We start from the raw sequence: 23,033 nt of genomic DNA on the forward strand, positions 1-23,033 counted from the left end.
ATTTCTCATGAATATGCAAAAATATTTAACAAAATTGTAGCAAATCAAATCTAGAAACATATCTACAACATTCTACATATCAACAACATATCAACAACATTGTTGTAAATTCAACAACAAAATTGTAGCAAGTCAAATTTAGAAGTCTATAAAATAATAATAAATCATTACTAAGTGGGGTTTAGCCCAGAAATACAAGATTGGTTTAACATTTGAAAATTAATCAATGTATTTGACATTAAAGGGAAGGAAGGAAGGAAGAAGGGAGGAAGGGAGGGAGGAAAGGGAAGAAAATAAATCCTTATGTTGTACCATATACAAAATAAACTTCAAGTGGATGATAGAACCAGAGCTATAAAAGTTCTGGAAGAAAACAAAAAATCTTTGTGACCTTGGGTTAGACAAACATTTCCTAGATAGCACACAAAAAAACACACACCACAGCATTAAAGAATTGATAAATGGGCTTCATCAAAACAAAAAACATCTGCTCTTCAAAAGACACTGTTATGAAAATGAAAAGTCAAGCCATATTTATAAACTATTTGCAAAACATGTATAAAGAAATTGTCTTGACTATATAAAGAGGTTTTAAAATTTAATAAATTTAATAATAATAAGATCAAATACTAAAATAATAAGCAAAATATTTGAATAGGTGCTTCACCGAAGAAGACAAAAGGATGACTAATAAGTACATGAAAAGATGCTCAGCCTAATTAGTCACAAGAAAAATAAAAATTAAAGCTACAATTTAGTGAAATACCATGATATATTTATCAGTATGCTTCAAACTTTAAAAACTGGCAATGCTGAATGCTGGAAAGAAAGTAGCTAGAAATCTCATACAAATTTTGACAGTGACTTTGAAAACAAATTGCAAGGTTTTTTTTTTTTTAAGGTTAAACATTCACTAAACTTATAACTAAATAATTACACTTATAAATATTTACCCAAGAGAAATACAAAACATAATCAACACAAAAGCTTATACACAAATGTTTATAGCAGCCTCCTTATTAATAGCCAAAAACTGGAAAAGAATCCAGGTGCCCTCAATTGCTGAATGCATAAAAAAATTGTAGCACAAGACATTCACACAACGGAATACAATCCAGTAATAAAAAGGGACCAACTGCTGATATACGTACCAACGTAGATGAGTTCAAAAGCATTATGAAAGAAAGCACACACACAAGATTACACAGAGTTTAAGTCTGTTTATGCAATATGTTTTAAAAGAGAAAACTATCATAATAGAAAGATCCTTCTAGGAGGCAGGAGGTGTCTGGGAGGGGACACACAGCAAAGAAGGTAGGACAGAGCCTTTTGAGGTGATGGGAATGTGCCACATCATGATTGCGGTGGTGGTTACATGACTGCATAGATTTGTCAAAACTCCCTCAAATACGCACTTAAAATTGTGGACTTTCAATGTATGTAAATTATATCTCCATACAGCTGGCCCCATAAAGCAAGGTACATACTAGGGTATATGGTATTATGCATTGGTGTCAAATAAAATGAAAAAAAGGAGAGAATTCCAAATATACAAACTTGTACACATATTTGCTGGAATGCACATAGAATGTCTCAAGGGGCATATTAATGAAATGTGTAGAAGGGACTGCCTCTGAAAATGGAAATGAGGTGTTTGAAGGAGTATGGTTGGGGAGCAACTCTATCTTTTGTACTTTTCATACTTAGAACCAGGCAAATAATCAACCCATTTAAGGGGCAGGGGCGGGGGGGCGGGGCGGGCAATGTCAGCTGGGTTCCAAAACCTGCTGCTGCTCAACAGGACTTGAGTTAAAATCCTGTTTCTATGTGGGAGCATCTCTATTTTTTCCTCACTATCTCCCCTTTTTCCCATTTACAAAAGCACAGGATGCCTAAGAGTGTGAATTTTCCCTTCTCTGTTTTCTCCCTGACTAACTGGTTTGTCACCAGGACTTGCCATTCACCTCACTCTACCCTAAAGTCAAGTATCAGTAGCTGCAGGTACTCGACGATCTTTGCTTGAATACTGACCAAATTTCCCAGAACACACCAAGAAGCTTTCCCTCCAAAAGCAAACTGAACTATCCCCCCCCATAACCAATTTGGTTTAATCAACACATATTTATGAGCCCTGACTATGGACCAGACTTTGTGCTAACTGTGGGGGTACATGGGTGAATAAGATGTAGCTGGAAAGTGCTTTCCTTGTGGAGCTTTCAGTCTTGTAACAGACTAGGGGAGATACACGCTTAACCAGATAATTGTAAAATGAGGTAAGAGGTGCTAAAATGAAGGCAGACACTGAGGGAGAGTACTTAGAATGACCTGAAGGTTCAGAAACAGCTTTCCAGGGAATATGAGTTCAGAAAGACAAGGATTTGACCAGATGAAGGAGAGGAGAAGGTGCTGTAGGCAGAGGTATCAGCATGGGCAAAGCTGTATGGAGCAGAATAGCATCCTATTTGTGGAGAGCTCAGCATTCCTGGGGAACACAGTGAGTGAGGCGGAGCATGGTGGAAGATGGAATTAGAGAAGCCATTAGATTGTTAGGCGCAGAACATGCAAAGGCTTTGTAATGGGATGCTCAAAGGTGAACTTGATCATGTTGGCAATAGGGAAGGTTTACAGCAGGGGAATTGAGTATCCAGTTTGCGATTTCGTTCCAAGGGATGGTCTTTACTCCATTGGGTGAATGAAGGCTAGCTGAGGGTCTCAGGGGTAACTGTTTAGTTCACTTTGACCAACATTTACAGAGTTCCCCCACTGCAACAAGCTCAGTGCCCCCACAGGACACAGAGCTACAGAGATAAGAAACAGGATTCCTTCCTCAAGGAGCTGATAGTCTGGTAAACTGCCCTTTAAAAAATGGGAGTCCAAAAAAATGACCCCTACTGACTAATACTATCTCCCTCTTGATATTCTGATTGGAAGCCACATCCTGGCCAGCTGATATTCTCTCCTGCAGGGTTGACACTGCACCTTTTCTCCTGATCATCACATCTAGTTTGGCTTCCGTGTCTGTTGACAAAACAGTGTTCAGTAAATCATATTAATGCAGAAACACAAAGGCAGGCCCAGGAACAAGGATGCATTGAATTAGTTCTAGCCCAGGCTGCTCCTTGCGGTGTCTAACCCCAATTGCTATGCAAATCCTCAAGTCCTTTGACTCCAATGTCCCTTTAGAGCTCAACAGGTCACATAAGCACTCAGAATATTGGCTTTCTGTCCAACTTCAGGATGATGTTAGGAATGTGCCAGGCATTCTAATGAATGCCTGAGAACTAAAGAAATGAAGATACAAACAGTCCAGTAAGTTCTTACAGAGCCCCTTGCATCAAGGGGAAAATATGGATTCTGAGACTGGTTGCCCATGTCTGGGGGTTCCCATTCAATCCAACTCATTCTTCCTTCAGGAGGGTAGTGGGTTGAAGAGTGGCCTTAAAAAGTTATGTCCACCTGGAACCTGAAAATGTGACCTTATTTGGAAAAAGGGTATTTGTAGATGTAATTTAAGCTAAGGTTCTTGAGATGAAATCATCCTGAATTAAGGTGGCCCTATATCCAATCCCAAGTCTTGATCAGAGAAGATAAGGGAAAACAGATACAGGAACACCAGGGAGAAGGCCATGTGATGAAGGAGGCAGAGATTGGCATGATGCAACCACAAGCCAAAGATTGCCAGAAGCCAACAGAATCTAAAAAATACAAGAAAGAACTCTCTCCTAGAGACTTCGGAGGGAGTGTGGCCCTGACAATACCCTATCTTTAGACTCTGGCATCAATAACTGTGAGAGAATAAGTTTCTGTTGTTTTAAACCACCATGTTTGTGGTAATTTGTTACAGCAACCCTACAAAGCTGATACAGAGGGCTTGGACTACCACTCTTACTACTGCTGCCAGTTACTGGCCCAAGGCTTCCTCCTCCCTCATTACCCTGGAAATTCCTGGGGGTAACTTATTTCCTCCCTCCTTCCTTCATTCAACCATCATTTTAAGTATGCCATGGACCAAGTATATGAGAATGGAGGCAATAGTTCACAGCTAGGGACATATAAAGACATAAACAAGTAATCATAGCATTAAATGTAATGGACTAAATTGTGTACGTACCCCCCAAATTTGTATATTGAAATCCTAAACCCTCAGAACGTGGCTGCATTTAGAGAGAGGGTCTTTAAAGAGGTGATTTAGTTAAAATGAGGTCATTAGGGTGAGCCCTAATCCAAAATGACTGGTATTCTTATAGGAGGAGAAGATTAGGACACAGACATGCACAGGGGGAAGACCATGTGAAGACAGAGAGAAAAGATGGTGATCTACAAGCCATGGAGAGATGACTCAGAAGAAACCAACCCTGCCAACACCTTGATCTTGGTCTTCTAGCCTCCAGTATTGTGAGAAAGTAAAGTTCTGTTGTTTAAGTCATCTAGTTTGTGATACTTTATGGCAGAAGTCTTATACATTAAGGTAAGAACAATGAAGGAGCGCAGAACCGATACAGCCCAGCCTTTTCTGGAGGGACAAGGAAAGCCCTCCTGAAGAGGCGACTTCTAGGCTGCATTTGAAAGGAGAGGAAGGAAAAGCATTGAAAGGGGGCAGCTTGAGCACAGGCCCAGAATCATGAAGTGTGCAGGGAAGTACAGGCTAGTGAACGTTTTTAAGACACAGGGTGAATGAGAAGTGGCAAGTAATGAAGTCTTAGCTAAAAGCCTGATGTATCATGAGAAACTTTTATGCATTCCTTTCATCCTGGCCTTTTTCCTGGGGCAATAGGGAGCTACTACATAACTAGAAGCAGGGGAATGGCATGGTCTGATGTGCTCTAAAAAGCATGTGTAAAAGAGAGAAGATCCAAATAAACACGAGTAGAAACAACAAAAGGGATATTATCACTGACTTCACAGGAATACAAATAACCATCAGAGAATATGATGAACACCTCTATGCATGCAAATGAGAAAATCTAGAAGAAAATTGATACGTTCCTGGACACATACACCCTCCCAAGACTGAATCCCTGAACAGACCAATAATGAGTTCTGGAATTGAATCTGTAATAAATAGTCTACCAAAAAGAAAAAAAAAAAAAAAAAACGAAAAACCACGACTAGACAGATTCACAGCTGAATCCCACTAGATGTACGAAGAAGAGCTGGTACCGTTTCTACTAAAACTATTCCAAAAAAATTGAAGAGGAGGGACTCCTTCCTTACTCATTCTATGAGGCCAACATCATCCTAATAGCAAAACCTGGCAAAGATACAACAAAAAAAGAAAACTTCAGGCCAGTATCTGTGATGAACATCAATGCAAAAATCTTCAACAAAATACTTACAAACTGAATTCAGCAACACATCAAAAAGCTTATCCACCACGATCAAGTAAATTTTTTCCCTGGGATGCAAGGTTGGTTCAACATATGCAAATCAATAAATGTGACTCATCACATACACAGAACTAAAGACAAAAAAAAAAAATTATTATCTCAATAGATGCAGAAAATGCTTTTGATAAAATTCAACATCCCTTCATGTTAAGAACTCTCAATAAACGAGGTATCAAAGGAACATACCTCAAAATTAATAAGAGCCATCTGTGACAAGCCGACAGCCAACATCATACTGAATGAACAAAAGCTGTAAGTATACCTTTTGAAAAACCAGCACAAGACAAGAAGGCCCTCTCTCACCACTCCTATTCAACATAGTATTGGAAGTTCTGTCCAGAACAATCAAGTAAGAGAAAGAAATAAAAGGCATCCAAATAGGTATAGAAGAATTTAAAATATCCTTGTTTGCAGATGACATGATTTTATATCTAGAAAACCCATAGTCTTGGCCCAAAAGCTGCTCAAGCTAGTAAACAACTTCAGTGAAGTTTCAGGATATGAAATCAATGTACAAAAATCACTAGTATTCCTATACACCAACAACAGTCAAGCTGAGTGCCAAATCAGGAATGCAATCCCTTTCATGATTGCTACAAAAGAATAAAATACCTAGGAATACAGCTAACCAGGGAGTTGAAAAATCTTTACAATGAGAATTATAAAACACTACTCAAAGAAATCAGAGAGGACACAAACAAATGGGAAAACATTCCATGCTTGTGTATAGGGAGAATCAATATCATTAAAATGGCCATACTGCCCAAAGCAATTTATGGATTCAATGCTATTCCTATCAAACTACCAATGACATTCTTCACAGAACCAAAAAAAAAAAAAAAAAAAAAAAAAGAACTATTTTAAAATTCATATGGAACCAAAAAAGAACCCAAATAGCCAAGGCAATCCTAAGCAAAAAGAACAAAGCTGGAGGCATCACTCTACCCAACTTCAAACTATACTGCAAGGCTACAGTAACCAAACCAGCATGGTATTGGTACAAAAACAGACACATTGACCAATGATACAGAATAGAGAGCTCCAAAATAAGACCACACACGTGTAACCATCAGATCTTTGACAAAGCTGACAAAAACAAGCAATGGGGAAAGGACTCCCTATTCAATAAATTGTGCTGGGATAACTGTCTAGCCATATGAAGAAGATTGAAACTGGAACCCCTTCTTTATATTATATACAAAAATCAACTCAAGATAGATTAAAGACTTAAATGTAAAGCCCAGAACTATAAAAACCTTGGAAGACAACCCAGGCAATACCATTCTGGGCATAGAAACAGGCAAAGATTTCATGACAAAGATGCCAAAAACGGTTGAAACAAATGGGATCTAATTAAACTAAAGAGCTTCTGAACAGCAAAAGAAACTATCAACAGAGTAAGCAACCAATAGAAGAGGAGAAAAATTTTGCAAACTATGTATCTGACAAAGGTCTAATATGCAGCATCTAAAAGAAACTTTAAAAAGTTAAAAAGTGGGCAAAGGACATAAACAGACACTTTTCAAAAGAAGACATACATGCAGCCAACAACCATATGAAAAAAAGCTTATCACTAATTTTTAGAGAAGTACAAATCAAAATCACAATGAAATACCATCTCATACCAGTCAGAATAGCTATTATTAAAAAGTCAAAAAATAAAAGGTGCTGGCAAAGTTGCAGAGAAAAATGGCCACTTATACACTGTTGATTGGAGTGTAAATTAATTCAACCATTGTGGAAAGCAGTGTGGTGATTCCTCAGAGACCTAAAAACAGAACTTCCATTCTACCCAGCAATCCCATTACTGGGTATATACCCAAAGAAATATAAATTATTATATGAGACAAACAGATGTGTATGTTCATTGCAGGACTATTCGCAATAGCAAAGACATGGAATCAACCTGAATGCCTATCAATGGTAGACTGGATAAAGAAAATGTAGTACATATATACCATGAAATACTATGCTGTCATAATAAAGAATGAGATTATGTTCTTCGCAGGAACATGGGTAGAGCTGGAGGCCATTATTCTTAGCAAACTAATGCAGGAACAGAAAACCAAACACTGCCTGTTCTCACTCATAAGCGGGAGCTAAATGATGAGAACACACAGACAAATAGAGGAGAATAACACACACTGGGGCCTATCGGAGGATAGAGGGAAGGAGGAGAGGGAGGATCGGAAAAATAACAAAAGGGACTAGGCTTAATACTTGAGTGATGAAATAATCTGTACAACAAACCCCCATAACACAAATTTACCTATATAACAAACCTGCTCATGTACCCCTGAACTTAAAACAAAAGAGAGAAAGAAAGAAAGAAAGAAAGAAAGAAAGAAAGAAAGAAAGAAAGAAAGAAAGAAAGGAAAGAAGAAAGAAGAAAGAAAGGAAGAAAGAAAGAAAGGAAGAAAGAAAGAAAGGAGGAAAGAAAGGAAGAAAGAAAGAGAAAGAAAGGAAGAAAGAAAAGAAAGAAAGAAAGAAAAGAAGAAAGAAAGAAAGAAAGAAAGAAAGAAAGAAAGAAAGAAAGAAAGAAAGAAAGAAGGAAGGAAGGAAGGAAGGAAGGAAGGAAGGAAGGAAGGAAGGAAGAAAGAAAGAAAGAAAGAAAGAAAGAAAGAAAGAAAGAAAGAAAGAAAGAAAGAAAGAAAGAAAGAAAGAAAGAGAGAAATGTGGACCATTCTTGTGGCTAGGTGGGGGGGTCCTTGGGAGATGGATGACTCTAGAGGCAGAGTGACCAGTTAAACAGCTGTGGTCAAGATGACACTGATCATTAGTAACCAAGATGAAGAGGAGATAATATTTTGAGAGGTGAAATCAATTGGATTATTGAAAGTAAAGGAGAAACAGAAATCCAAGTTATTCAGAAGTTTTCGTGTGTACAATTGGTAATACTGTCCAGGATGATGGGATTAGCAGCGAATACATTGGCATTGAGTTTGTAGTCTCTTGGCAGAAAAATTGCAAAACTTTCTTTAGAAAAAATATGGGCCCCAATTTGGGGATATGTATTTCAGAGTATCACATCACTTTCCTTTTCAGAGTTAACATAACTCTCACATGATTATTTAGTGATGCTTCTTTATTATTCTTTCGTGAAGGTTTCTTCCCATGGTTCCTCAAGGCACTGAAAGGCTTAGAGCAAGTGGATGACTCCACAGTAAAAAAAAGGATTTGTGTCACCTCACAGCATATTCTACCCCTCCCACATGGGAGTGAGTACGCAGGCAGGGAAAGTGGAATGCATCACAGTGATAGTTAACATTTCTGAGAGTTCATGGACCCTCCTGAAATCATCTGGCACAAATATCTTTGCATAGGGTTCTAGAATGTTCCTGAACCTCCCGAAGCATATTCATGAACATATGAACATATTCCCAGGCTAGGAATGCCGATATAAAGAAAAATCCCCTGGATGGACAGCCCAGTGTGCTAGCTTGCCAGTGATTTGCAGGCAGCCTTAGGAAGGTTGCTTCACTCCTCTGACTTTCCACATTCTTGGCACAGTGCTAAGATTCTGCGACTCTTTGATTAATGGCATTGATTCACAAAGCAAACCAGTTCATATGGGCACCTAGAAAATAAAACTGGGAAAAACTGGGCCTTGATCGTGTTCCTAGCACTCTAATTAAGTAAGTCCAGCCAGGCTATCCTATGCCATGCAAACACACTTTTTAAACTGGAAACTATACTAAAATAACAATCAAAACCTTGCGCTGAATCCGGATATCTCCCCCTTACCCTCACAAAATATAAAGTAGCTAGATACACAGATAGATAATATATAAATCAGCATCATACCAGCTAGCTTTTTCCACCAAAATTGGTTTATATGAAGCCATGGATTTAAATATTTGGACACACCCAGATGATCAGTTGAAAATATACAGTGTTAATGATACATGATGTGTTTACATCTAAATACTTGAACTAATCTTTGAAACAAAGCATGATGTCTGTTTGGTTGTATTCTAGCTGGCAGGTGGAAATTCTTTTTAATTTGCTTATTACCCTAAACCTTGTTTTGCTCATGGTATCTTCCTCAGAACATTTTATTACTCTTGATTGCTTTAGGATAAGAACCAAGCCCCTTAGTTTGCAGTGAAAGGCAGCACTCCTAGTTCTTCAATTTCACCATCTGCTCTTCACCTATGTGGGCCTTCTGACCCACCCAACAAAATGGACCTTGCCATACATATGTGAGTGTTGGCTGTGCCTTTGCTTCTGCTGAGGCCACTGCCTGGGACATCCATTGAGCGACATCTCAACATCCTAATCCAGCTTCATTTATCCCATTTCCTCAAGGGGATTTTATAAGTTTCTCACCTGCTATTATAAAGCTTTGTTTGCCTCCAAGGCAAATGGACCAAATGTGTTACTTATGAAAACATCCAGGAAGAACCTAGGAGGTAAGGGGATCTCTTTTCATCAGATCTTGGCCAAGGAAAGAGGTCCAGGCCCATAGATCATAGCAGAAAAGGAAGGAAAGCCTACAAATCAGTAATGTTTTTAAAAATTGCATATCTCTATCAATATAAAACATTTACCGACAATAGATGCACAATTACTCACTTACAAATTATATGTGTGTGTGTATATATATACACACTACCATAAAAGTGCACTGTGATCATTGTAAAATATATAAAATATTAACATTTAAGATGATTAAAGTTCAACAGAAATGCTGCTTATTATTTTTCATTCTAATTATAGTATTAGAATGGATTATGCTGAGCGCCCCATTTTGAATACCATGACCCCTGTAACCACAACGGGCACCTCTGGTATGGCAATAAAAGCAATTACTGACAATCTGGGGCACTTTACTATGCTGAGCCAAATTATAGTGAGTAATTCCTTTAGAATAATTATGGGCTATGAGTCTAAGAAATATTAACCAGGGTTGTTCTGTTGCCTGACTTCAGCAGGACGACATTTACATTCTCTGTGAATAGTGTCCCCTAAACTTGTTCAGTGCACAACCTGTACATCCCTGCATGAGGGCCCTATAAATGCTCTATCAGAGATAGGCTCTGAAGCTGCAGACACTTTCCAACGGACAGGCTTCACATGAGCTGAGTATGGACAGGAGTGTTGTTCTCACGTCAACTTTTCCAACCACAGCCAAATCTAGAGACTATACTCAGTGTTGAGCAGTATCCTAGAGTGGATAATAGGTGGTGCCATACACACATGTACACACTGACCAGGAGCTGGGGCCATACACCTTGGAATCTAAGACTGTAAGAGTTAGGAAAGATTGCCTTTCAAGGATGAAGAAACTTGGTTCAGGGACATTTTATACAAAAGTATTGACAAAGTTGTGTTAGAATTCCCTGACCACTGCTCTTTCCACAATATTATATTCTCATGTTAGAATAACCCAATAGGATATTTATCGAATGCTTGCTGCAAAGTACTATGCTTAAAATAAAACATTATTTCCTGAATGGTTCAAATTCATCACAATAAGTAATAATTCAGGCTCCTATATATTGACATTTACCATATGTCAGATACTATATTAAGCAACTTACAAGCATTATCTTATTTAATCTTTATAACAACCCTATGAGGAAGGTATCATAACATTCATTTTATCAATGAGAAAATTGAGGCTGAGAGAAGCTCAATAATTTAACAGAAATTAATCTGCTAAACCAGGTTTCAAATCCATGCAACCAGACTTCAAAATCTGCTCTAGGGGCTGGGCACAGAGGCTTCAGCATTCTGGGAGGCTGAGGCGGAAGAATCACTTTAGCCCAGGAGTTTAAGAACAGCCCTGGCAACATGGTAAGACACTGTCTCTACCAAAAAAAAAAAAAAAAAATTATAATTAACTGAGTATGGTGGTGCACACCGGTGGTCCCAGCTATTCTAGAGGCTGAGACGGGAGAATGGCTTGAGCCCAGGAGACTGAGGTAGCAATGAGCCGTGTTTGCACCATTGCCCTCCAGCTTGGGCAACAGAGTGAGACCGTGTCTCAAGACAAAAACAAAAACAAAAACCTGCCTAAAACATATTCTGCTTCCATAATAAATGACATATATTATATACAGGACAAATGGTGTTTATTTGTACCATTTTTGTTTGCAATAACCATTATCAGAATAGTTTCTTCCTTTGCATTAAACAAAATACTAGAATGCTTTTCTCTTTCTCCATCTCTCACCACCCCTTCCTCTCTCTTTGGCATACATACACACAGACACATAAGCCAACATCAGCTTCTCAATCACACAATTTCTGAGAAGGGGTCCATAGGTCACTAAAATCTCTAGAGTCAACCATGGCTCTTTATTTTTCTTTTCGCCCACATCAAATACTTCAGCAAAATGCTTGGGCTTTCTCTTCAAAACAATCCCAATGTAGTAATGCACCCTCATCTCTTGCCTGAAGTTTGTCAGTTGCCTCTAAACTGTTTTCCCTGCTACTGTGTCTAACCTTCCCAGCTACAGCCTGTTACAAAAAGGGGACCATACTATTCCTTCCAAAATTGCCCAGTGACTCCCCCTATCACTCAGAGTGAGGGAGGCTCCCCCAGTGGCCCCTAAGGGTTGCTGTGATCATGGTCTGTGCCTCTGCACCTCTCCAGCCTCATCTCCTCCCACCTTGTCTCCCTGGCTCACCCACTGCAGCCACACTACCGCCTCGCCCCTACTCACCATCACTCCCCATCTGCCAAATATGGCCATGTCCGAATTCCCAGAAGTTGCAGATTACGTTGTATGACAAAGGAACTTGCAAATGTGATTAAACTAAGAATTTTTAAATGAGGAGATTATCCTGGATTATCCTTGTGGGTCTAATCTAATCACAGAGTTCCTTACAAGAGAAATGCAAAAGGAGTGGGAAGAAGGCAATGGGATGATGGAAACTGGGAGAGAAGAAGTGATGTGATGTGGGCCATGCGCGAGGAATGAGATCTGCTTCTAGAAGATGGAAAACAGAAAGAAACAAATTCTCCCCAGAGCCTAGGAACACAGCTCTGCTGACACCTTGAGTTTAGCCCCATAAGACTCATTTCAGCCTTCAGACCCCCAGAACTGTAAGAGATTGTTTGTATTGTTTTAATTCAGTAAGTTTTAGGTAATTTGTTAGAGCAGAAATAAGAAATTAATACACCCATATCCTGTTTTATAGCACTTTCACCATTAGCCATATTTTATATTTATTTGTTTATCAGTTGTCTCTCTCACTACAATGCAAAGTGCATGGGAGACATGGCCGGGCACAATGGCTCATGCCTGTAATCCCAGCACTTTGGGAGGCTGAGGCGAGTGGATCACTTGAAGTCAGGAGATGGAGACCATCCTGAACAGCATAGTGAAAACCCGTCTCTACTAAAAATACAAAAGTTACCTGGGCATGGGGGCACATGCCTGTAATCTAAGCTACTCGGGAGGCGGAGGTTGCCGTGAGCTGCACTCCAGCCTGGGTTACAGAGTGAAACTCCATCTCAAAAAAAAAAAAAAAAAAAAAGTGCATGGGAGACGAGACTTTTTTTTTTCTTCATTGGTGTAAACCCAGCACCTGGCACCAGATCTGTTGAATGAATAAATGAATGGCATATGTTACTTAATTAAATAATTGGTCAACACTATGAAATGATTAAGCCTCAATAAAATGTTGGTTAAACATGTACTTACAAACCTGCATGATATTCTCGCCAACATGTCTAGAACAGGTGGAAACATACACAAACGAATACAAGTATAAATGCAGCCCAGTGGTCCACACTAAAACAGCCCAGGAGAAGAACACCCAGAACTGCAAAGCCATAAGCCCTGCTAGGAAGATGGTGAGCCACAAAGCCTTCTCCAGTGTGGGGAACCAACATCCCTTCCACAGAGCTGGGAGGAGGAAAAGGCCTGAGGTCACACTCAAACCCTATAGTTTCACTCAAGCAGAGAAGGCCTTGTTTTACCCGATTTTGTATATTCCACTTCCATTCAACATTGGATAAGGAACTTCAGTGAAGATAGGGCCAAGTGTGGAACTGGGAAGCAGGGATTATAACTGCCACTCGTTTTATTACTGAATACCCTTAAAAAGGAGTTTATGCATAGAAGCTGAGGTCAGTGGGACACTCTCTGGCCTTCCGGTTCACATAATTATGCTAAAAATAATGTAAACTTAAAGAGTTAAATCTAATATTTGCTTTAGGAAATTTTAAGTAATTTAGGAATTACATGTTATAGTTAATCAATTTTCCCTGTTGCCGGTACTGCCAGGAAGTACCAACACTTCTTTTTCCTACTACTTTTGTTTTTGCTCAATACCAGCCATAGGTTAATTTCTAGTGAGATAAACACTTAGCCAAATTTAGAAATAATGTCAGATGGGTCCATGGTGATGATGACAATGATGATGATCATGGTGATGACCCACTTTGCCTGTTGCAGTTTGCATGGATGCTTCTGTCATGAGAAAAAAAAAAAAGTACATCTAGTCCTCACTTTAAAAAAGTCTGTGGCCAGGAGCCGTGGCTCATGTCTGTAATCCCAGCACTTTGGGAAGTTGAGAAGGGCAGATCACTTGAGATCAGGAGTTTGAGACCAGCCTGGTCAACATGGTGAAACCCCATCTCTACTAAAAATTCAAAAATTAGCCAGACCAGGTGGCACACGCCTGTAATCCCAGCTACTCGGGAGGCTGAAGCAGGAGAATCACTAGAACCTGGAAGGTGGAAGTTGCAGAGAGCTGAGATCATGCCATTGCACTCCAGCCCGGGTGACAGAGTGAGACTCTATCTCAAAAAAAAAAAAAAAAAGTTTGTTTGCACAGTGTGACAGTGGTGATGTGGATATGGAGGCTGGAAAACTGCTTGAATGCACCTGTTCTAACATCACCTCCTCCGTGGAGCTACTCCAAACTCAGTACACACCTCAGCACTCCTTCTCTGAACACCCACACACTCCACTCACTCCTCTGTTTCATCTCTTACTATATTGTATTAGAATGCATTGAGTGCAAGTCTGTCTCTATCACCCTATTATTCATTATTTAAGAGCAAGGGCCTTGTCTTGCACAGCCCTTTCCCCCCAAAATGCTCAGTGGAGTACAAGGCAATGTGTCTGGTACATATGTGTGAACCAAGTACTATACTAGATTATTTTTAAAAGGACCTTGTAGTAGGATAAGTGATCCACGATTTACACACAAAACAATTAGAGAAAAGAACAAAGTAGAAGACAATAAAAGGCAAAATGAGTAAAGTGTGTTTCATCAGAACTGTTACTGGGAACTGACGGAGAGAGAAATGAGTATGGACTATGGTTTTTGTAGGTTCATAATCATTTTTATTGGCAAGAAAAAGCAGCATTTACCAATATATTTATACTAATAAATGTGAAAAAAAATCACATAAATATGAACATTGTGGGGGAGACATTGGGGAAAAAGGGCCTGCCATCTTAATTAATAAAGATGATTTGTTTAGGTATGAAACACAACATTTTGATAATATTTATAACCATAACTTTATTACTTTGTCGTCTAATACAAAGATCGCCAAGGTTCTGTTTAGATATCATAGGCATTAAACATTAACACTGGTAGTTAGCGTCTTACTACTACAGAAATCATTTGACTTCAACGGATTTTTAGTTATATTGGTGCCAAAGGGGCAAGCTAGTGACAGAGATAGCCTTTATTGACCACCTATCTGACAAATCTGTGACCTTAGAAGCACAAGAAGGTCTTTCTGTCACAAGCTTTGGTTTCACTTTTAAACATGTTGACAAAGGAAATACAACCAGACAGAAAAATGTACTTAATGTCAGTCACAACGGCAAGGATTTGGGCAGCAATTTTGGCTCCCTCATGTGAACCCTTTTGAAACATGCTTTGCTCATGGTATGCAAAAGTCAACGATTAAACACATGCTTTAAATGCACCTTCCAATTCCTCTAATTTTGAAAAGAGCTGAGTACACTCTAATGACTGATTTAGTCACTCCGGCTCTTGAATATGTATTTAGATCCAAGGACCATGACATTATGAATCTTTCCCTGGTCATTCAGAGCAAAATAAAACACCAGTCACAATATCTGCATGCACAGGGTGTACCTGTCAGAGGCAGACCTTACCTTCACAAAGAGGCAAATCTCAGGGTTCATGCGAGCTCCTTCCTTTTCTTCCAAACCTTCAGCATCAGAATAGCAGGTGGAGGAATACTTGCTGGTAGAGAAGGCTTTACTATGCTGAATGGTGAACCTTGAAGGAGAAGGCAGGTCTTCCTTCATCACACTCCCGTTCTCCTGGAGCTCCTCTGGGCAGGGTTGCTGGTCCTGGGTTGGTGAATATAACCCTTCCATTGAGATGCCCCTGTCCTCCTGGAGCTCACCTGGCTGAGCCTCCTGGAGCTCAGAGTATATCTCATCAGGCAGGAGGTAGCCTCTGTCTTCTGACTGGGCAGAGGCCAAGCTGGTCTCTTCACCATTAATGGTACAGACTGACACAAAATCATACTCATAGGCATTCAGCTGAGTGGCATATAAATCATTTTCTGGCCTTAAGTACTCCTGGACATCATCATAATGGGGACTTTCATTTTCTTCTGGCTGGTCTGGAACCTCATATGTCCTCTCATTTTGGATTGTGTCATAGATGGTGCTGTAGTCTTCGTCATTCATGCTTATTGATCTGAGAGATCCTTTTACAGGCAGACCTGAGCAGACCCGAAATGAGTGAAGGGACAGAGGATGCTGAACCACCTTGCAGAGGAATCAACGGGCTTTTAAAAGGCAGCAACTAGCAACTGCTATCAATGACAGGTCTCTAACAATCATTTACCGGAGACTTTAATAAGCAAACCACAAGTCCATTGGACAGAAGATAAAGCTTACACACTCAGTTAACTCCTTCACTCCTAAAGATATTTTTATTAGACCCTGGGGATTTCCTCGGTGGCAGTAACTTCAAGATTGTTTGGGTAAGCCAGAGATTGAATTGAATTATCTTCCTGGTATGCTCTGAAATTTTGAATACATAGCCATTTTTCATCAATAGAGCTCCCTCCTCCAACAGCCTCCAAATGTTGACAACATTCAAGAACCCTTGCTGTTCAGTGGAGAGCTATAGTTCTTCACAATGGCCTCTCATCTATTTACTACTGAATTTATCACATAGAACAATTCTTTGCCTATTGATACCCTATGATAAGTGAATTACATGCCCTGGTTAGGTAATGAATTCCATTTACATTTCTTATCTGGAAACACCACTAGGTGATTAAACAGCAGAAGGAAAAGAAGATAAATGTTCTGGCCTATAGACGCGTCAGTATAGACCGCCCAAAATTAGGAACTCAAAGACTTATGGCTTTAATTTTAATTTTTCCCTCTTAAATCTGCATGATCATCACCATCAACAAACACTCACTAAAATCCTATCATTTACAGAATGTTGAATTGAGCACAACAAAAGCGTTAGAAGATACATTCTCTTTCTTCAAAGGGGCTTTTAAATGTAATTAGAGAACTCAGAAGAGAAAAATAAAACTGAGGAAAAACTATTTAAGGTTTTCTTAGTGCAATGAGCCCAGGTCTGGATAAGCAATAAAAAATTGTATGCACAAGGCTGTTCAATTGATGCCATCCACAGATGCTGTCAATATGTGTGCCCCCTCCCTTTTTTTTTTTTTTTTTTTTTAATCTGGTTACTCTATCCTGCTAATTCCTGCTTACCTTCGCCACACCACATATGTCTTTCTCCTTGAAGTGACAACCCAGCTAGGTTGTAAAGGGACTTTAATGTCTAGAAATCATGTGAAAACTGTGAAGCAATGCAACTCCAGTTGACAAGCTTCAGAACATTTGATGGGCATCTTCTTGGCGAAACTTCATTGTACTCTTAGACTTCAATATTGTATCCAGGAATCTTCTACTGGGAATTAGAGCAGCATTTCTAGAATTCTAGCTTAAAGAATGGGTAAGGAAAAAGAGGCCAGAGACTTCAAAAGCTATTGACACTGGAGGTTTATCTTATTGAAAAGTGACATTCAATGGGTCCAAATACCTTACACATTTTGATAGGTTCCATAATCAGCTGTTTTTAACTGAATGGATTCCAATTCAAATCTTCTCCTAGTTTTAGAGCTGGTGAAAACCTAAGAGATTATTCAAACATTTTATCTTACATTTGAAAAAAATTTAAACCTAGAAAGCAGAAGTGAATGGTCCAAGTTTACACAAAAAGTTAATGGCAGAGCTGACTTTAGCTGTGGTTTTTGAACCTCCAGCTCAGTGATCTTTCTGCTACTAAATCTACTAAATCTCTTCCTTAACTCAGTATTTTCCAATCTTTTTTTCATGATCACACACTCTCCCTTGCCTGCCCCCAAAGGATCCTTTTCAGATATTTTCCCCATGAAATAAAAATGCTGCAGATATACTACATATCTGTTTGCATATTGTATATACATCTGTGTTTTGTACATTAAAAGAGAACTGTTTTTTTTTTTGTTTTTTTTTTTACTTCCCAAGAACCAATCTTCACCCCTTTGGGGGTGACACTACTCCTTTCAACAATGCAACTCATGCTTTTACTACTAATACAGTGTGTAGCTCATAATCTCACACTGGATTCTGTTTCATTCTGCATTATTTCAAAGAATAGTATACAGCATGTGCATATGAATACAGCACGTTGTCAAGGCCTTACCACAATGACCCAGTGAGGCAGGGCTGAGGTTGGCTAAGCTTAGGGTCCAAGATCAAACAGATATTTCAAATTAGGTCCCTCTCTTATCCTATTTTAGAACACATCTATCATGATCTACAGTTACACATTGTAATATGAAACAAGTCATTCAGTTCAAATGTAAGTCAGGTCATATCGCTCTGTGATCAAACCCCTACAATGGCTCCCCATTTATCTCAGTGAAAGCCAAAGTCCTTACAATGGCCCACAGGGCCCTACATAATCCACACCCACTCTCCTATGCCTGTTTTTCTCCCTCTTGCCGACCCAGCTCCAGACAACTGAGCCTTGTTTCTAAACCTGGAACACTCCTGGATACTCCCATATTAGACTCTTTACATTGTCTGTTCTCTCTACCAAAATACACTTTCCCTGGATACTTGTATAGTCAATTCCCCCAACTCCTACAAATTTTCGCTTTTATATCCTCTTCTCAATGAGGCTACACTGACTGTCCTATTTAAAATGACAACCCATCCCAAATCCTATCTTCATCCCTGTCCCATTACTAAAAACCCTTACCCTACTTTTCCCCCTTTTCCCATGGTATTTATCACCCTCTAATAAGATACATACATAACTTATTTATTGTGTCTAGAGGTTTTTTTCTGTCTTCTACTGGAATGTAAACCCTTTATGGGGACAAATCTCTGTCTACTTTTTCATCATCATCTCAAGTGCCTAGAACAGTGCCTGGTACATATTTTGTACTAAATACATATTTGTTGAATGAATTTTTATGATTGCTGACATATTTATCCTTCATTGGGTACTTACGTTTCATAAGAACAAGGCCCATGCCTTTTTTTTTTTCCCCATTGCTGTATAGCTAAAGTCTAGCAGATATCTGATACATAATAGTTGCCTATTAAATATTTGTTGGATAAATAAATTAAATGAAGAAGATGTATCTAGCATTCATGTCCTTTTACTCCTGGCTCAGTTTTCTTTCTGTATCATCTATAGAAGTTTTATCTCCCTACCATGTTGCACTAGATTGTAAACCCCTGCAGGGACAACTTCGGGACCAATCTCTGGTCTTCTGTTTTGCATGTACAAAGATGCAATTTTGTTCGTTCACTTAGAGTTTATTAAACATTATAGAACTGGGTCACTTTAACTAAACTCAAAAAACATCAGTTTAAAAACTGAAAGGGGGCCAGGTGTGGTGGCTCGAGCCTGTAATCCCAGCACTTTGGAGGCCAAGGCGGAAAGGATCACTTGAGGTCAGGAGTTTGAGACCAGCCTGATCAACATGGTAAAACTCCATCTCTACTAAAAAAAAAAAAAAAAAAAAAAAAAAAAAAAAAATTATCTGGGCATGGTGGCAGGTGCCTGTAATCTCAGCTACTCAGAAGGCTGAGGCAGGAGAATCACTTGAACCCGGGAGGCAGAGGTTGTAGTGAGCAATTACACCACTGCACTCCAGCCTGGGTAACAGAACCAGACCGTGTCTGAAGAAAGAAAAAAAAAAAAATGAAATGCCAATTTATTAACTGACTCCCAAATATGTAACTGCCAAATTTACTTAAATATCGGTTTGGTATAATAAGTATAATCTCTTCTCAATAGGAAAGTCTACACATGGAACTAAATTAAGATGGTACTCTCATATTATGTTTATGCATGACATTTGTAAGATCTGAGGCAATACCCCTTTTTCTTCAAATCCAGTTTTTTAAACTTTAGTTTAAGTTCAGGGGTACCTGTGCAGGTTTGCACTGTAGGTAAAGTTGTGTCATGGGGGTTTGTTGTACAGATTATTTCATCATCCAGTTATTAAGCTTATTACCCATTAGTTATTTTTCCTCATCCTTTTCCTCCCCTCACCCTCCACCCTTTAATAAGCTCCAGTGTGTGCTGTTCTCCTCTATGTGTCCATGTGTTCTCATCATTCAGCTCCTACTTATAAGTGAGAACATGTGGTATTTGGTTTTCTGTTCCTGTGTCAGTTTGCTAAGGATAATGGCCTCCAGCTCCATCTATGCTCCTGCAAAGGACATGTCTCGTTGTTTCTGTATCTGCATAGTATTCCATGGTATATATGTACCACATTCTCTTTATCCAGTCTACCATTGATGGGCATTTAAGTTGATTCTATGTCTTTGCTTTCAAACCCTTTTAAAAATAATCCTTTTTTACAAATCACAAATCACTGATGTGCAGCTTTTCTTTTTATCTTGATCAGTCTTATTAGGAATTTATCAATTTAATTTATCTTTTAAGAGATTTTCGGCTTTCTTAGTAGTTTCTATTGTACATTTCTTTGCAATTTTATTAACTTTGACCCTTATTTTTATTATTTTCATTTCTTCCTGTCTTTAGTTTTACTTTGGTTTTTTTTATCCCAAGATAGTTGTGATGGATACTTTGATTATTGGTTTTCAGCTCCTCTTATTTTTTAATGTATGCATCTAAGACTATGAATTTTTCTCTAAGTCCAGCTTTAGCTGTATCCCTCATTGCTATATATCTTAGTTTTATTATCATCCAATTCAAAGCACTCCCTATTTTCTTTAGAGATATTTTTCCCCTCTTTCCTCATGGGTTATTTAGAAGTGTATTGATTAACTCCCAGACAGTTGAAGAGTTTCTAGTTATCTTTTTGTTATTTATTTTTAGCTTAATTCCACTGTGGTCAATGAACATAGTCTTCATTATTTTAGTCTATTCAAGTTGTTTTGAGACTTGCTTTATGGCCCAGCATATGGTCAAGCTTGGAAATACTCCACCTGTACTTGAACAGAATATGTGTTTCCCTATTGTTAAGTATAATGTTCTATAGATTATAGTTAATTTGTGCTTGTCAATTTCTGTTATTTAATGCTTTTATTTTTCTATTGATTTTTCATCTGCTTATTCTATTTGTTAATGAAAGAAAAAAGTAAAAATTTCCCTTATAATTATGGATTTGTCTAATTCTTACTTAAGTTCTCTCAGCTTATTAAGTTCTATATATTTTTGAGGTTATGTTATTAGGTGTGCACAGATTTAGAACTGTTATATCATTTTGGTAGATGAACTTTTTTTCCAATGGAAAATGTTTCTTTTTATCTCTAGTAGAATTTTTTTTTTGCTTTTTTCTGTTATCAGCTTTCTTTTGGTTTATCTTACACATACTTCCAAGATTTTACTTTCAACTTTTATGTGTCTTTGTAACTAAGCATTAGACGGATATATATTTTAAAATCCAGTCTGCCTAACTCTGTCTTTTGATTTGAATATTTATTCTATTAACATTTAATATAATTATGATATGGGGCCAAATCTACCATCTTACAATTTGTATTTTCAAAAATAGGCACAAAAACTTAAATAGACATTTCATCACAAAATGATAAATGAGCTTATAACTCATATATTATATCTCAATAATGTTGAGCTCTCTCAACATTATTGGTCATCAGGAAAATGCACTGAAATGAGATTATTTCATACCACTAGAACAGCTAAAAGTAAAAGACTGAGTACCAGGTGTTGGTGAAGATGTGGAGCAACCACAACTATCGTCCGATGATGGTGGGAGTGTAAAATGGCCCAACTACTTTGCGAATTTTGCGGATAGTTTGTTACACAGTTGAACATATACCTACCTGATGACTCAGCAATTCTAGTAAATCTTAGAAATTTATCCATAAAAAGGTCAAGTCAATGTAAAGGCTTATATAAGAATGCTGATAGAAACTTGATTCATAACCTCCAAAAAGTGGAAACTTCCAGGAAGAGAAGAACGGATAAACAAACTATGGTGTATTCACATGTTGAATACTACTCAGCAATAAAAAGGGAATGAACTACTGTTGTAGGCAACAGAAAGGATGAATCTCATAGACATTATGTTGAGTGAAAGATGCCAGATATGAAAAGTACAGACTGAATAATTCCAATAATTATGTCAACTTAAAAATATACCAAGAAGTACATTGGTTCCTAAAAATTATTTTAATAGGTACTCACGCAAAATATTTTAAGGATCATTTTTATAGCCCATGAGGAAGGAATGCCCTATATGAACAGTTGTCTAAGACCTTCTCCTCTGGGAGCAAAATTTTATGTTATTGCCATTAAGTTACGAGACCTAAAACCAGCCCACTGCTCTCTGGAACACAACTGTCAGGTTGGACAAGCCAGGCAGAGGAATCTGCATTAAGCCCAAAGTGCCAGCAATACTCTGACCACCAAGGCTAAACAGGTGTAGGTATAACTATATAATTACTAAGCTTTCAGGGTATCTTACATCAGTTGTATAACCCAGTCATCATCTAAGGCCACTTCAATTTTTACACACTTGGATAAATGTGCCTTAAAATTCTCAGCTTTACAGTTTTCTTTCTCATTCTTTTCTCTAAACTTGGGTTCATCCATGCATCACTCAGATGCAAAATTCTACCCTTTTATCAGCTTCTATTTTTAAGAACCACTTATATCCATAAAAGTCATGAGGGAAGTACCTTTAATGGAGATTTTGGGGGTCACAGGAAGTAGTCACATCAGGTAGCACCATTTCACTGATTCACATGCTCCCCCTTCTCCCTTCTTCTGTGTCCAGAGGAACCACCAATTCTTTCAGTTTCTCCCACAGACTATTTTTCAGCCTAGCTCTACTCATATTTGGCTTCAGGGAGGGAGGATTCTTCTCACCTCCCTCCTCAAACAGGCTTTTCCACAAATTTCTTCAGACCACACAGAGTACTCTGTCTGAAGAGAATTCTAATGAATACGATGCTCTCCATATTGTTGTATTTATGTTCAGATTTGGCAACTACTTGATGAGACTTTTGGGATGCTGTAGACCCAGTGGCCATGAATTTCCAAACAGAAGTAGACCCTCAGAATTGTTTGATCTTTAAAGCATGGCAATTCCTCCACGCCCAGAGAAAACAGGCAGGGCCAGAGCCCCTCAAGCCGCAAGAGCAGGCCATAGGCATTGTCCCC

At 38.5% G+C, this 23,033-nt stretch overlaps 1 protein-coding gene across 1 annotated transcript in view; it reads right to left on the reverse strand.

Annotated features, from left to right (window-relative positions):
• The window catches only part of CLIC5 (chloride intracellular channel 5), a 199,189-nt gene extending 183,159 nt beyond the window's left edge, over positions 1–16,030 (reverse strand). Inside the window, exon 1 of the mRNA XM_038006139.2 lies at positions 15,485–16,030. Within this exon, the coding sequence (XP_037862067.2) occupies positions 15,485–16,030 (546 nt within the window). The remainder of the gene's footprint in view (positions 1–15,484) is intronic.
• Between the last annotated feature and the right edge of the window lie 7,003 nt (positions 16,031–23,033).

The sequence above is a fragment of the Chlorocebus sabaeus genome, chromosome 17 (assembly GCF_047675955.1).
Source record: "Chlorocebus sabaeus isolate Y175 chromosome 17, mChlSab1.0.hap1, whole genome shotgun sequence".
In the NCBI taxonomy this organism is placed as follows: domain Eukaryota; kingdom Metazoa; phylum Chordata; class Mammalia; order Primates; family Cercopithecidae; genus Chlorocebus; species Chlorocebus sabaeus.